The 15,304-nt window shown below is 42.2% G+C and overlaps 3 protein-coding genes across 5 annotated transcripts in view; all 3 read right to left on the minus strand.

Moving 5' to 3' along the window:
- Positions 1-1,169: 1,169 nt before the first annotated feature.
- On the minus strand, positions 1,170-1,803 carry LOC143321624 (phosphatidylinositol N-acetylglucosaminyltransferase subunit Y-like). Its single transcript, XM_076732070.1, has one exon. It carries the CDS (start codon positions 1,801-1,803, stop codon positions 1,591-1,593), a length of 213 nt encoding a protein of 70 aa, XP_076588185.1. The 3' UTR covers positions 1,170-1,590.
- Positions 1,170-2,972, minus strand: pyurf (PIGY upstream open reading frame). Its single transcript, XM_076732069.1, has 2 exons — positions 2,716-2,972; positions 1,170-2,200 (listed from the first exon to the last, which is right to left on the minus strand). Exons 1-2 carry the CDS (start codon positions 2,916-2,918, stop codon positions 2,056-2,058), a joined length of 348 nt encoding a protein of 115 aa, XP_076588184.1. The 5' UTR covers positions 2,919-2,972; the 3' UTR covers positions 1,170-2,055.
- Positions 2,973-10,366: 7,394 nt separating this feature from the next.
- LOC143322276 (polypeptide N-acetylgalactosaminyltransferase 18-like) overlaps positions 10,367-15,304 on the minus strand; it is a 148,240-nt gene continuing 143,302 nt past the window's right edge. For 2 of the 3 annotated variants that reach the window (XM_076733378.1, XM_076733377.1), the window contains exon 11: positions 10,368-13,919. In XM_076733378.1, the coding sequence (XP_076589493.1) occupies positions 13,773-13,919 (147 nt within the window). In that variant the 3' untranslated portion in view covers positions 10,368-13,772. Of the gene's footprint in view, positions 13,920-15,304 lie in introns of all 3 variants that reach the window. The other variant, XM_076733379.1, reaches the window with a different exon arrangement.

A 15,304-nucleotide genomic window follows, 5' to 3' on the forward strand; every position in this document is an offset into this window, starting at 1 on the left:
CTGCACCTGTAAAACTACGTAAAACCTGTAAAACAGGCCCATGGTTTAACGTCATTGCTGCTGCGGGCACTGTTTCCTCCTGTTAGAATAATGTTTGCTAAAAACTACAGTGCCCAGATAATTTGGGAATTCATTGAGCTATATGGAACTATATACATGTGACAGGGATCGAAGTGTGAAAGATGGACTCATTGTGTTCTGGTCTTTCTCTTATCCTTTAAACCATTGTGCCTGCTAACAACAACAAAAAGGTTTTTGTGTTTTGCAGAGTAAGTTCACTAAAGTGTTTCCCACTGTTCAGTAATAAAATGACGTCTTGTTTGACTTCAGGTCAGAGCCGTCCAGATGAGACTCAACGAGTCCTTTTTCTTCAAGACAAAAGGTGAGGGACAGTCACCGAGGCCAGAGTCTCCACTGATGAAACTCGCTCAGAGCAGGGACGTGAAAAGCAGGAAGGGACGCTGAGGTCATATGAAAGGACACTAACCTGCAGTCTGCTAGATGCCCTTTAATGTCTCCACTTCAGGAGCAGCCAGGGACCAGATTAACAGGTAAAATAAAAATCAACTCTTGATGCTCAGATTTATGATAGAAGATTGAGAAAAATCTCATAATCCTTTTAGTATCAATGATGATTTTTTGCATTCGTCCGCAGTTTTAATTCTTGAGTTAGGCTTTCCGATGATGTTGTTAGTTTAGGGTTTTATGTGCACACAGGTTCTCTGTTTCTCCTTCAAATGTCAGTTTCAGTAGCAGCTTTTTGAATGTTTTCTGGAAACTGAAATCACGTCGTTCATAGCTTTGTTCGCTCTCTGTTCTGTATGAAGTTTATCTGTTGTTCAGAACAGTGGTTGACTTCCTGCACAGCCTGTAAAATGTACTGTCTTTGAGTTGTTTTTCCAATTTACCCTGTGAAGTTTCAACATTACGCTGTGTACTACTGTCTTCATCTTAAGCACATACTGTATGTCATTTGACACATGATACAAACAGTTAGCCTTCTGCTCAAACACTGTGAACTACATCAAGGTTCAGAATGAACACAAGATGACTATGAGCTTCATATTGTACCAACCAGATGTTCAGGATTTACTGCACCACTCTGAAGCTTGTGTTGTAGCTGTTTGGACTGTAACATATTATCATTCTGTCTTTTAGGCAAGCGGATAAACAGTATTCAAAAGAAACCTTTATTTATCTTTTTGCTGGTTATTACACACAGCTTAAAAAAATAACAGCCGTTATAAGCATTAAAGCAAAGAAATCCACCAATGGTTAGTCTCAAAATTAACTTATGTTGACAGTGAGTGTTGCAATAGATTTTTGTTACATTGTTGAGTTCTGATGTCCTGCAATATGTCTACTTCCTTGGTTGATCTCAATCAAAATATGTATTACATGTGTTACATTCTAGTGTTTGTGGAGAAAGTAACAACATTTCCTTCTATTAAACTGCTTGTAATCTGCTGATGTGTAACCAAACCATCTACTTTCACCTTTCAAAATGGGTCCAGCAATGCAAGCTACATCACCAACAGATGGTTTGTTTCCAGGTGGATTTGTCCTTTAACAGAACAGAGTCAGATTATCTTAATTGTGCCTGAAGAGCTTAATCCCCATCCAGCTCCAGAGGTGGAAGAAGACGTAGACGGGGATGGTGACCGGCAGCAGCAGGCTGTAGAAACACAGACTGTTGCTGCTGGTGCAGCCTTGAGGGAAGTTCTCATCCACCGCGGCAGAGTAGAACAGACCGAAGAGAGACACTATCGGGATGAGCCCCACCATCATGGACAGGGAGAACATGCTGATGAGTTCTGGTATACAGTACGACTGGAGAAAATAAATATCTGACGTGGTGTGTTACATACACTTTGAGCCAGGTGGTGAGAACGCAGTGTCAGCTCTCACTGTGTGGTGGTATAATATGGCATTTGAGCAGAGCAGGATCCAGCTACAGTGTTACAGACGCACCACTCATTTAGTCCTACAGCCTTTAAAACGTAGCGGTGTTACATCTATTTGCTGGGGTCAGCTGAAGGTGCTGTGATGGAGTTTCTACCCCTGCTTTGGTGTGGTTGAAGTATCTGCGTCTTTCTGCATGAGTCTGGCTTCCTGAGGGATCATGTTGGGGATGCCACCAATGATGGGATAGGCGATGCCAAGCTCGTCGTTGATCAGCTCATTGGTTTTAGCCTCGTACCTGTGGACAAACAGGAGCAACATTTTTCTCCAGTGTGTGACATATACTGCATGACAGCTGTGGCAAAAGATGTTTTACGGTACAATAAGTGAAAGGTTCTCATAGGAAGTGTTACATAAATTACCTCACGGTGATTAATAACCATAGAGTTAAAACGTAGGCGCTCACAGTGACGCAGGCCTAAGCTACGTCAATAATGGTCTATATCTAAGCTGTTTGGGCAATTTATTAATTATATGACTGTGACACAAAAAACAATAACATCTACGTTTGATGCAGCACTTCTGAACGAAAGTATTACAGAAGTTTCCTGCACACACGTGAAACTGAAACAAACTGCGAGGTGATGCAACGTTTGCTCTTGACCTCAGTCTCGAAGGGCCGTTTTCAGTGTCGCAGTCACCAGATGTCACTGTACTTCCTGGACAAACCGAAAGAAAGCCCCAAAGCCTCACAGTGCTTCATCCGCACTCCACCACCCAAATCACCTTCAGTCTATCCTGCGTGTGTCTTACCTCAGCGGCTTCTTGGACAGCGGACATACCAGGAACTGGAGCAGGGAGGCGTCAAAAGACTGCTGCACCTCGTCCTTCACGTCCGAGAAGCTCCTGACCGGCACACAGGCGGCAGCTTCCCTCCGTATTAAAGGTGCTCTTGTCACATAGCGGTGAACGCGGACAGTTTCTGTCACCAGTCTACCCAAAACATTCCGAAACATGACCAAAACCGTTAAACAAGCTCGCGAACTCTCCCCTACAGGAAGCGCCGTCACAGAAACTGTGTAACCGAAATACGAGCCCTCTTCCGGTGAGCTGGTATCTTTCGTTCCTCTCATTGACTCTTCTCGCGACCCCCTTATTAAAAAATATAGGAGACTGTTTTAATTGTTTATCTCATAAAGTATTTTAAGGTATTATAAAGAAGACATTACATATAATCGCTTTTATAGTAATAAACATGAGTTGGAGAACGGTTATTACTACATTTGTCCGTGTGGTGGCAGTGTTGTACCGTGCAGCTCAATACGCTCATTTTCATCGTTTGTGCGATTTGACCAGGATATGAAAAGGAACATGAAAATCAGATGAATTGTATTCATTTGGTCAGCTCGAATACCATACACACTGCGTCGCTTCCACCCTTTGCTTTCATTAGTAAACTGAGTGCAGTTTTGCCTTTGTGAGTAATATGGCCCAAAGTATTTGTGGCCAATTTTCTCAGAATAATAAAATCACTGATGACATATCAGACGTATTAAAGGAAAGAAAAAAATGAAGGCACATATCTTGCGAATTTGACATCAGTCAGTGTTTGAACTGCAGTTTCATTTAAGTCCCACAGACATCCTGAACTTGATTTCCCAGCAGGTTATATCTATACAATATTAAATATTGTCAGGGAGCCCGTGCCATCGAGAGCAGAATGCATTCCCCCATCCATATGGCTGAAGATATTGCTCTGAGACTTTCTTGGCAGGGCCCCAACTTGTTTTAAAACTGCTTCTAGCTGTAATATATCCCACTGCTCGGTACATGACAGACCTGCTAATATAGTTTTTTTCCTCCTCTTTTTTTTCTTCTAACTGCCAGGCCTTGAATACACTAGTATAACTCTGTAGCTGTGTACAATTTTTCATTGGCTCTATTTGCTCTTGAGCAGTATCCATCATCTTTGACATATTCCACAGAGCAGTGGGGCTGAAATAATACTGAAAGAGAAGGACATGTGTTCAGGACAAGATAAAATGCCATGTACTGTAGCCCAAATGACAGCATGAGTGGCTGATAGTTATTGTTGATGTTTAAGTAGAAGTGCAGTGGTAAGTTATCACACCAAGGCCGTAAACACAGCTATTTTCTGCTGATCAAAACCTCATATTTATTCTAACACACAAGTTCATCATCATACAAGAGCCAACTGCTGGCAAAAAAAAGAGCTGTCTTATGTATTCTGAGGAACATCTGGCCATGACCAGCCAGCCACTGAAAGTCCTGATGCTCTGATCTAATTTAACACAACATTGCTCTTGAAGTGCTGATGAAGTTTCACTGTGGTGATGAGAGAGATATTAGGAAAGAACATTGTCTGTGCCAGGAAAGCTTAAGGCATTTTCTTTAATATGGTGAGCCAAAAAACACAGGAAAGTTGAGTCTTTTGTTCCAGAAGACAGAAAACCTCATTCAAAATCACTGATATTTGTAAGAACATAAACTGTAAAAAAATAAAACTAAAAAAATTCACACTTGGGAAGCAGAACCTTGTTCAACAATGCAAAGAGTGGAACAGGCTAGCCTGAAGGTAATGTCAGGACTTCACCTTCCTTCTTTCAGCTCTTTGCTTCACATGATAATCTCCAGAAATGGAAATTAGGTCTGTGTAGCACACAGTGTGATGGTGCATTTTGCTGCACATGTTGGGTGGTTGCTGACTCGAGTGTGACTGTGAATCACTGCTTTGGTCTGATGGCTTGACGTCAATGACGCATACCACAAGTGCAGCAGCTGAGGACAGTCCTGGTTTCAAGCCATTGGTCACAGAGTCCTGACTAATATCTCAAAAATACAAAAAAAAAAAAAAAACCTGACTAGCTGTTTTGATCCAAAAAGGCTTCATGCTTCACCACGGACAGCACGGCCCCCTCACCAACAGGCGGCTTAGACTTGGCAGGGAAGTTAGCAGGTCCTTGCCAGGGTTGTTACAACGCTAATAACTTCTAAGCTTTCTGGGCAGGGAAGAGGATCTCTCATAATCTCTCTGCCATCAACACAAACGCTGCACTGCACCTCAACAGCAATGTTGCCTGAAGTTGACTCGGTGCATCAGACCTCCATGACGTGTGCACAAGGCCCTGCGTCCAAGCTTGGGAGAGTGTTCATGTGTTATATTTTCCACCAATGGTGTGTTCTCTGCATGCGGGAGATCCTCAGAGACGGTGAGGCGATGCACAATTCGCAGCAGCTTCTTTTCAAGCGTCTCTGGAGTTCCCAACAAGTGGGAGAGAGAGCCGTGCTTGGAAGGCGGCGGCGGCGGCGGTGCGGGAGTCGCATTCTCAGCGGCAGCAGAGCGAGGGGCTTTTTCACAGCCTGCATGCCATCTTCTGACAGATTCTTCATCAAGCCCACTCCTTCCAGTGATATTTGACAGAGGTTTCATCAGTCCCTCTGCCGACCTCCTCATCGCCCTTCACCTGTGCGCAGACACAGGAGTTCTCGGTGATGACTTCTTTGACCGCTTCAGGCTGTGTTTTTCAGGTTTGCTCTCCTGGCTTAGACGTCTTGACAGTGACAGGCGCGGCAGAGTTTTCACAGCCTGGTGGTGATGTTTGACGCTTCTTTCATTTCTCCCATTTTCTTTTTTTTTTTTTTTTTATTTTCCAGGCAACTGTCGCTGTGAACGTACAGGATTCTGTATGTTTTATACAGATAGACTGACTCCATCAAGGCTGCACCTTTGGACAGGCTTTCACTGCGTAATAGAATATTTTCACTCATTAGTCTAATTACCAATGACCCAGAGTCTATGGTAATTCCAAATTATTCCTCTCCAGTTTCCACTCTATTAACAAAGTAAAAGTCTTCATTTCCACATTTTATTATCTCATCTTGTTTGTAGGAATCCACTTATGAGTCCATTTCATACCTGCCTCAGGACTCAGCAAGCTGAAGTTATGTTTGCTTGACTGTGATGATAACTAATACTTGAAATTTTTTATCTCTGCTCTACACGCAGAGTTGGAATAAAAAAATGTTAATATAATGGATTCTTGAGTTCTCTGCATGTGGCCTGCAGGAACTTGAGATTTTTTTTTTTTTTTTTTTTTTTTCTGTCAAACTGAATGGTGCCTGAGAATTCAATGTCATTTCATTCTGAGTGTGAGTGCTGATGCTTTCCTTGCTTAGCGTAGGTTTTATCCAATTAGAAACAGGAGATTAGGCTTTTTTTTCCTGCTAGGAGAGCTTTCATTTCCATGCTGAAATATTGCTGATGCAGCATTTGCTGCTTCGTCTGATAATCAGATCCCCAAGGACTTCCTTCTCCTCCCGCCTTTCTTGTCTCCCTTGGACCCTTAATCCTCCTTTCTCATGCCCTTCCCTCCTCGTTCTGTGCCCCTTATCTTCCCCCATTTCTGCTTTTATTCCCATCCACCCTCCTTCTGCTCTTTCCCCCCATTTTCCTCCTCTTTTCCTCCCACTTCTTCCCTCGTTCAGTCAACACATTTCACTGCCAACAACGATAAATAGCAGAGCTCTTGCTAATGCACCTGATTGATGGACAGGCACAGATCCAGTGAAGCATTGCCCTTCAATTAGGCCTCCGTGGTCACCTGGCAACAGTGTTAATGAAGTGTACCCTTCAATTAAGTCCCAGCAGTTGCTCAGCAGAAGCGTGAGCCAATGAGGCGTGAGCAAAGGTTGACGCTGCACCATTACCGTTCCCTTAAAGGCCTCAGAGTGCCTCACTGGCTTTAATCACTCAGATGCCGTTTAGTGCTATGTTGTTGCATGGATGTGTGTGTCTGTGTATGTGTGTGTGTGTGTGTATTATTGTGCATGCAGACAGCTCACTGAATGTGCTATGTTTACAATGCCTTGGATGTTATGAGGCTACAAGACTTGTTTATGAGGTGTTCATGGCAACTCCTCCAAACGATATAGGTGAGTTTTGCCTTTTATGGCAAGTCATCAATGGAAATGCTTTTTTTTTTTTTTTACTCAGTACAGTGTTTACTACGTTTATCTGACAGCTTTACTTACCTGTTACTTTACAGATTAAATTTTTTCATACCTTTCATATCATTTTCCGATAAACTGAAGGATGAGGTGTTCCTGTACAGGTTGAGAAAATTGTCCTACGTCTTAATCTAAATAAACTATTTAAAGCTGAAAACAGGGCTGAGCTCATGAAAAGTTGTCTTTTAAGAGATATGTGACAGTACATAAAGTTCAAATTAACTCAGTGTTAACACACATATGACTGCAGCAGTAACATCAGATATGATAGTAAAACACTGGCATTTCACTGCACAATGTGTACTTTTACTTACATGAAGTACATTTTGCTGATAATACTGACATTTACTTAAGTGAGGTTTTGAATGCAGGATGTTCACTTGTGGTGGAGCATTTTCACAATGTGGTATTAGCACTTTAACTGAAGTAAAGCATCTGAACACTTCGTCCTCCGCTGTTCACTGCGTATAGAGACAAAGTGTAAAGCTGTTTTGATGCCTGGGCATACTCATGCATCACTGCAATCCTTTAAGAAGGCACTGCATTAAAAGATGGATCCCTCTTTAGTGAAGATGCATCCTCTCTATAACGGCAGCTATTAAAAGAGGGGGAGGAAGCGGAGGAAAAGTGAATTAAAGAGAAGGAAGGAAGAGGTCTGAGTGAGGATGAGTGAGAGGAAGAGGGAGGGCCAGCAGAGAGGATAATGACAGAGGGAATAGCTGGGAGTGAGAGAAAGAGAGAGTCCATCCAGCTCTTCAGTGGCCTAACGACAGAGTAGGATGTTGCCTGGAGGTGGTAATTAGTTTATCCTCAGAGGCTGCAGAGAGCCACACATCTGCCCCCAGTTTAGCTGAACTACAGAGGACAGATTGCATCAGTAAGAGTTTACTGTGCTCTTCTTTGGGTTTCAGTGTTTTCTTTAGAGTTTTATGCTCATCTCAGTGGAAAATCTTCTAAGCATTCAGTCCATCATGAGATGATAAACCCTCCACTGAAACTCACATAGATGGATTTTGTTTTTTTTAGGGTTAGCAGCTCTTTAAAGCAAAGTGAGTCACGAACATATTCTGGGAAATTTCAAGGAGACCAGCTGTTTGTAAGTCCTTTGAAACAAGACCAAGTCAAGTCTGAAGTTGATTGAGTTAAGCTCAGGTCCCAGTCATGTCAAAGAAAGTCTCAAGTCAATTAGAACCGAGACTCAAGTCTTGTCAAAGGTTTAGCAACTCCTCAGTTCAAAGTCAGTCATGCACGTTTCTTGGAAATTTCAGGGGTTAAAGAGACTCCCAGGCAAGAACCAAGTCATGTCAAAGCAGAGCTCACGTCAAGTCTCAAATAAACTGAGAGGCCACATACAGTCTCAGCTCTTGTTGAATTAAGTCTCAAGGCAAGTTTCAAGTCTTTGATGGCAGCTCAAGTCTCATGTCTATCAAGAGAAGTCCACATCAAGTCATCTGTCTAAGTCAGCTGAAAGTATTTCACGTCTGTGAAAGCTGGTCGTTAAAATGACACAACAGTTTCCTTTCTGTAGCTGAGACCAGATCTTTTTAATCAAACTAATGAGCGTCAGTTGTTTTTGTTGCTCCCAAATATATAAAAATAATGATACAATGAGAAAGTCAGAGTCCTGTGAGTTTCATTGTTAAACATGGTGGAACACATCCACCTTTTCATAAGGACATTACTGTAGAGTCATTACATAGAATGCTTTGGCCCAAAATCCACCTGTTTCATTTCCTTGTTGTAAAAATGATGACAGGAATTGTGAAATGTGTGTGTGTTTGTGTGTGTGTGTGTGTGTGTGTGTGTGTGTGTGTGGAAATAACGCCATTTCTGAGACAGCGGGAGCGTAAACAGTAGCATTACTGGGATTGATGTCAGTGGTGCTCAGAGAGTGCCATCTCATACATGTTTCATGATGCCAAACTCCAAGTTCAGCAGAGACGCAGACACTCAGGAAAATGTCTGTGCTCTGTTTAGCGACCTGCATCTTTGCAGCTAATATAAAATTTAGTAGATGCAGGCAAACAACTCTGGAACTCTGTTTAATGAGAATGCAGTCATTTCAGATTTCACTTTGATTAGGCGCAGCCTTCTGTCTTCAGCTGCTTCCAAACGTGTTTCATGGAAGAGTTACTTCCTTACTTATAAGATGGTGAGACTGTGAGATGACGAGGTGGTTGCACGTGGAGCAAATGCATCCCCATTATTCAATCAGGGGGATTTTTTGTCTTTTTAAAAATAAACGTGATGACCTTGATGATGGCCCAGTAGCCATTTCCTGTCCTGATCCACCCAGTCACATACTGTTCTTGATGCATTCTTGCTTTTCATCACACACTCAGTCAAAACGATTCATCCAAGAGGCTGGCTGGTGTGAAAATGCAAGAAATTTCTTTTAGATTACTTGTTTTTCTGGCTGAGGACCCCCTGCTCATTATGTATCCTTTTTAAATTTTCTCCCCTTTTTGAAAACCTAACCAGGCGGCCATGGGTGGTTATATTAGAAATTTCACACAGCGATTGCAAAGATGGTAGAAAACAATCGAGGGGATGATAGAAAGTCAGGACTTTACAGTTTGTCAAGTATTTTTGTACGCATTTATCAACTGTCAAATATCAAAATGAAAGAAATGATTGCTTTCAGTCAGTGCTGCTGTTGGAAAAACTGAAAGGACTGACCAAAAGTGCTAAAATTTGAGTTTCTCAAATCGTCATGACAAATATTCTGATGACAGGATCAGTGTATTGTGAGTCTTATACAGCGGTGGGGAACTAACAACGCCCACAAACTCAAGTTCTGTACTTAAGTTCAAATTAGAGGTACTTTACTTGTAGTATAAGCTCCTTTATTCTTCTGCTCCACCAAATTTAGAGGGAAATACAGCACATTTACTGTCTTTGACAGCTTGTCATCAGACATTATGATTCACCGTTATGCATTCAACTGCCCAGCAGTACACTGAGGAATTAAAATTCACTCCACCTTGACTGACTACTGCAGTCAAATGCTACTTACACATTAATACATGAGTAATAATAATCCTCATAATGTACCTCAAGGGACCATTTTCCTGCATGATAATTAATTCAATTTTGCTACTTCAAAGCTGCACTTGTCATTATTTTGTATGAACAATAGATCAAATGGCTGCGTGTAGCCTAATGTGACAGAGGTCACTTGTAGTGTCAAACCCAGCTGGTGAAGAACGGTGAACATCTGTCAGCTAAAGAATGCTAACGTGGCTCCATGTCTGCTGGGTGTGCTAACACATTCCCCATATCAACTTCAATATGGCAATATTGTGTTTGCAGCTTGTTGCGCGCTGCCAAGTGGTGAAGCCTTTAATATGCAACTTAATATGTCTGCATGCAAGCTGGTAATCCCCTGTGAGGACAGACGATACGTTTCAGCACGCTAAACCAACTCTCACGCTGTCAAATGTGTTGACTGAGTATTCATTGTTAGCAGAGGTGATAAGAGACGGTCACACGGGACGAGTTTGCCATCATCATTTTTTACTGTTGGTACTTATAAATATCCAGTTTAAATACACTAATAAAATAGCTCGGACATTTCCATGACTTGATGTATTAACAGCTTCCCAAAAATTGAGATACTTTTAAGATTTCAGGATCTACAAACCTGAGCCACAAAAAGAAGAAAAGGTCAACAGAAGGTTTGGTAACAGATGCTACACAGTAGCCGATAGAAGACATACAGTTCCAGTCCTCCACAAGTTACCACTGCTTTAGCGCTGTGTTATTGGTACCTCAGCGGGCTGTGATTGAAAAAGAAAACTTTTTAATACATAATAGCCACATTAATAATGAATGGCCTCACCCGGTTTTCATGTTGAATTATTGATAGAGATTGGTGAAGGCTGGGGATTTGAATAATTGGAGATTGATTGCAAAGCGGCTATATTTAATGAAAAGCTTTATGACAGTGTGTAACTTTTGGAGATCTGTAAATGTAGAGCAAATTATTTAGCAGTAGTATATGCAAGTGTCAAATCAGCAAAAGCAACATTTTCTCATACATAGAAAACCACATCCAGACACTGTCTCAGTCACAAATACCCCGTCTGTCTGTCCCATGTCCTCAGAATCGAGGAGCACCTTAAACTCCATAAGTCAGGCCCAGATGCATGACTAACACTGACTAATTACATGGCTTTGTGTGCCAAATTTCTTGGGATGAAGTGAATGAGGAGAGGAGAGGAAGGTACTGTTCTTTGTTTGTTGACATTTTGTTTGCATGCTCCCCCTGGTTAGCTGTGGATTTCAGATGTGTAGAAATGGCCGTTTACCTGCTCATAACCCCCTTTGTTGAACTATTACCATGATGCACAGTTTTAAAGGAAAAAGCATTTACAGAACATGACAAATAATAGGGCACACACGGGCACACACACACACACACACACACACACACACACACACACACACACACACACACACCAGCGTATTTACTGGTTCAGGGACGCAGCAGCAGAATTTTAAAGGATCATTCGATGCTCCTCCACTGTCACATAACATCCATCTGTTATGGATGATATAACATCCATCTGTTGTGTTCATTCCATTTCTTTTATGTTACTCATCATCTGATTCTACTTCTGCACAATTCAGTTGTGAGGTTCTACGTTTCCCAGCACACCTTTTAAGAAATCAACACAGAAGGGGCTGGACCAGACCAACAGCTGCGTGGGTGGAGAATGAAAAGGACAAGCTGGGTCGCATTTAAAGGGCCGCGTCCTAAGAAGACATGTCCTTCAGAGGACTGAAGACTAGCAGGCTGTAACTGCACCTCCTTCTGAAATGAGACGATGTAGGATTGATACAAAGCGTCCCTCAAACTGGCTGTCGTCAACATCTCAAAGTCAGAAATTTGTTTATTACGGAAAGGTTAACACACACAGTAACACAGTGCTGCAATTTCCATGATGGTGGAGTTTGAGTTGCGATGCTTCGAGGATAATGATGTTTATGACAGTTTGTCTTTGTATTCTATTTGAATAATCAGTCTGACTATAAGTCTGACTAACCTGGGTGTTTGGTTCACACCTGTCTTATCACCTGACTCTTCATGTTTAGCGATATCATCTTGTTCCAGCTACTGTTCACCAGTTACCTTTATTTGCACAACATTCCCATTACTGACAGAAATGACGGCCCAAAAAATTAGACCTGAGAATTATCCTGTAAATTTGCAGGCTGAAATACTTCCAGGTAATGTTTAATATATAATGTAATATATAATTTCAATTTTTACATCACAACGTGCACAACTGATAGCAGCATCCCACATGTAGTGATGAACAACATACAGGCTGCTGACAAGGACAGACTCAAGTGTTTATGTCTGTCTCATTGTTAGACTTTGGAATGGTTTTTTCAGCGCTTTCCTTCTTTGTTAACATGACTTGACATTGACATTATCCAACAAGAATCATGGATCATGAATGCAGCACGACCTTCTTCTTGGCTGAGGTTTTGTTTGGAGTCAGCCTTAAGTCTTGAAATTCAAAATCAGTGCTCTGACCCCTGAAATAGAACAGCGAATATATAATCTGGACTTTCTTGCTCTGTTAAAGCTGCTGCACATCCATCCTACCCCCACACAGGCTTTTCAAATCACACTGCCTGATTCCACATCTTCTCAGGACTGTGAGGGTGTCTGCAGACGTGTTAGACTGACATCTTGTACATAAAACATTTAACATGACGTTTAAATTGGCCAAAATAACTTAAAACAGTAGATTGAGTATTCATATTGTCACATCAGCCCACTGTGACCATCGCTGACCCTCTGCTCTGAGACCACCTGTCTGAGAGCTCTTATCTGCTTTTATCAGACATGTGCTTGCCTTGAAATCAGACCTGGGATGGGGCTCCTGAGGTGTGCTTCATCGTCTCCAACCCCAACATTTTCAACATCACCTATGCCACATGAGCCAGAGTCACATTGCATGCTGGTGTAACATTATCTAGGAAGTCTAAAATCTTCTTCTCTGGATGAATCTCATTGTCTGAACTCACAGATATGGCGCGTGCCAGCGTGACAGCTCGGCAGCTCTGCTTCTCAAATGAATTCCAAAGCACAATCTGAAACTTATGAAGGGAAACAGTTTCTATCACAACGCCACTTTAAATCACTCAGTGTTTATTGTCCATTTCTCACTTTTTTTTGGTGACAAATCAGCTAGTTTGTGTTGCACAATTGCTGGAGTTTTCTGGAACGAGTGCAGTCACTCATCTTGCATCTCTCCCTCTGCACACAAACATATTGAAACCACGCTCACTCAATTTGTTATGGTGATTGTGTGATGAGACTCAGGGAGTACGGGCCCTGTCTTAAACTGCAGATGGGGACCCAAAGTACATCCCAGGCCTGCTTCTGCAATAACCAGAGTGCTTACATGATTTGATGAGCCCGTCTCCTGGAACAAGCCACCATATTTCTCATTTCGATTGCAGAGTGGGAAGTTTTAAGAGCCCCTGCACCATCTGTGAGTGTCTCTTCTCTCAGGTCATTGGTATAAAATGGTTATTAGGGTACTGATGGTCCGTGTCTGATTGAAGCACATCGTTTCCCGTGCAGATTCTCGTTAAAAATAGGTCCTGTATTGAAAGCTCATTTTTTGGACACTTAGTTCGCTGCTTAGGTCAGCAAGTTTGGCCATCAGACTCGAATTCTTTTTGCGTGCACCAGGACTCTACGATGGTCCATCTCGGGTCTGGGTCAGTTTGGTTTTCCGGTCTGGGGAGTTCCTCACTTGAACCTCCTCGCTTACTGTATTAGTCCATCAAAACAAAGTAGCTGACTGGTGTCTGTGCGTTCACTGTGGCAGGACAGTCAGTATGTTAGTGATGGTCCATTTCTGATCGGTGCAGTCCTGAATGGCCAGCTGGAAAGTGAATTCAGACTGCCTGCTCTCCACCAGCTCCAGACAACGCTGAGACTCCATGTTCTGGATGGGGCCACCCTAAGGAGAGGGAGGGAGGGAGAGAGAGACAGAGAGAGGAGGTGACTGATGCACAACAAGGTGAGGCTGGATGAGACAGGTGACGAATGATGCTCCATTTGGTGTTGTATTCCCATCCCATCATCCATCATTACTGAGACCAAGTCTATTATTGCACTTTTACACCATGAACACCGAAAGTTCTGGGCTATTGTTTGCTAAACCTATGACCAACATTAAACTGTAGGCAAAGACAGTGACAGTGAACCTTTGCTTGGAGCGAGGGTCATTTATGTAACCGCCAACGACACCTGAAGAAGAGGACGAGTAGCTTCTCAGTGAGAACCATGCAGATTTCATTTAAAATGTGTTTGATATTTGGGTCAGTCTGGACGTCTAAATGAAAGAAAGGCAAGGAAATTGTGAGTCTGAATCTGATGGACATCTGAGGAAAACACATTTAATATCTAAAACAGCGAAGCAAAATCAAAACTAGCTATATGAGAAAAGCTATACCTGGTATTTTAAATTTCGTTATGTATACTGATGCTCCCGACTGGGCTCTAACACTGGGGGACGTTAGATTTTGCTTTTCTATCTTTTTTTAATGTCTATTTTGTCCTACTTGTTCAGTTTCTTATCTTTAGTGACCCACTGTTCACTGTTAGCAAGCCAAGTGGGGTGCCTAACTCACTGACAACACCACTCTTGCCCACCCCACTTGATTTAAATGTGCGTTGGAGATGAACACAGGCTGAAAAGCAATGTTTAATTACTCTCATCTGCCATTTCCAAAAAATTAATTTGGCTCGTAAAAACCATCAAAAGCAGTCTAATCATTTTTACCACCCACTACTTCACTCAAGGGATGTTCGCACTAATGTAGAACATTTACAGACTGTCAACACAACTAAACATTGCATTAATATGGACATGTCGTGTCCACATTTATTTAGGATTAGATTCTCCTCTTTTCAGTACGGGTCATTTAGAAAAAGAGGAATAAGAGTTGGAGCCACTCTGACCGGTATCCTGGCTTTTGCTGACCCCCAGTGGTTGAAGTTCTTGGTTCAGGGTGTGATCAGAGGTGGGACTGACTTTAACCAGGGGGAGTCAGTAAAGCAACATTTCAGCCTGGTTTTATGTTTCGGTGTAAACAGTTTACCAAAGGGAATTTATGTCTGAGGTGTCCAAATATTCAACCGAGAACAGCTGTCATTTCAAATCCTCTGCAGGCTGACGCAAACACAGTTTTAGACCTCAGGGACCAGAAAAGCCTCAGTTCAATTAAAGCGATATTGGCTACAGAACGTAACCTGAACACAACCTGTCGACAAACATAAACAAGATCATCTTAGACTGGATTTAGAACACATCTAAATACAGCCACACAACAAACACGAAAC

The sequence above is a fragment of the Chaetodon auriga genome, chromosome 6 (genome assembly GCF_051107435.1).
Source record: "Chaetodon auriga isolate fChaAug3 chromosome 6, fChaAug3.hap1, whole genome shotgun sequence".
Taxonomy (NCBI): domain Eukaryota; kingdom Metazoa; phylum Chordata; class Actinopteri; order Chaetodontiformes; family Chaetodontidae; genus Chaetodon; species Chaetodon auriga.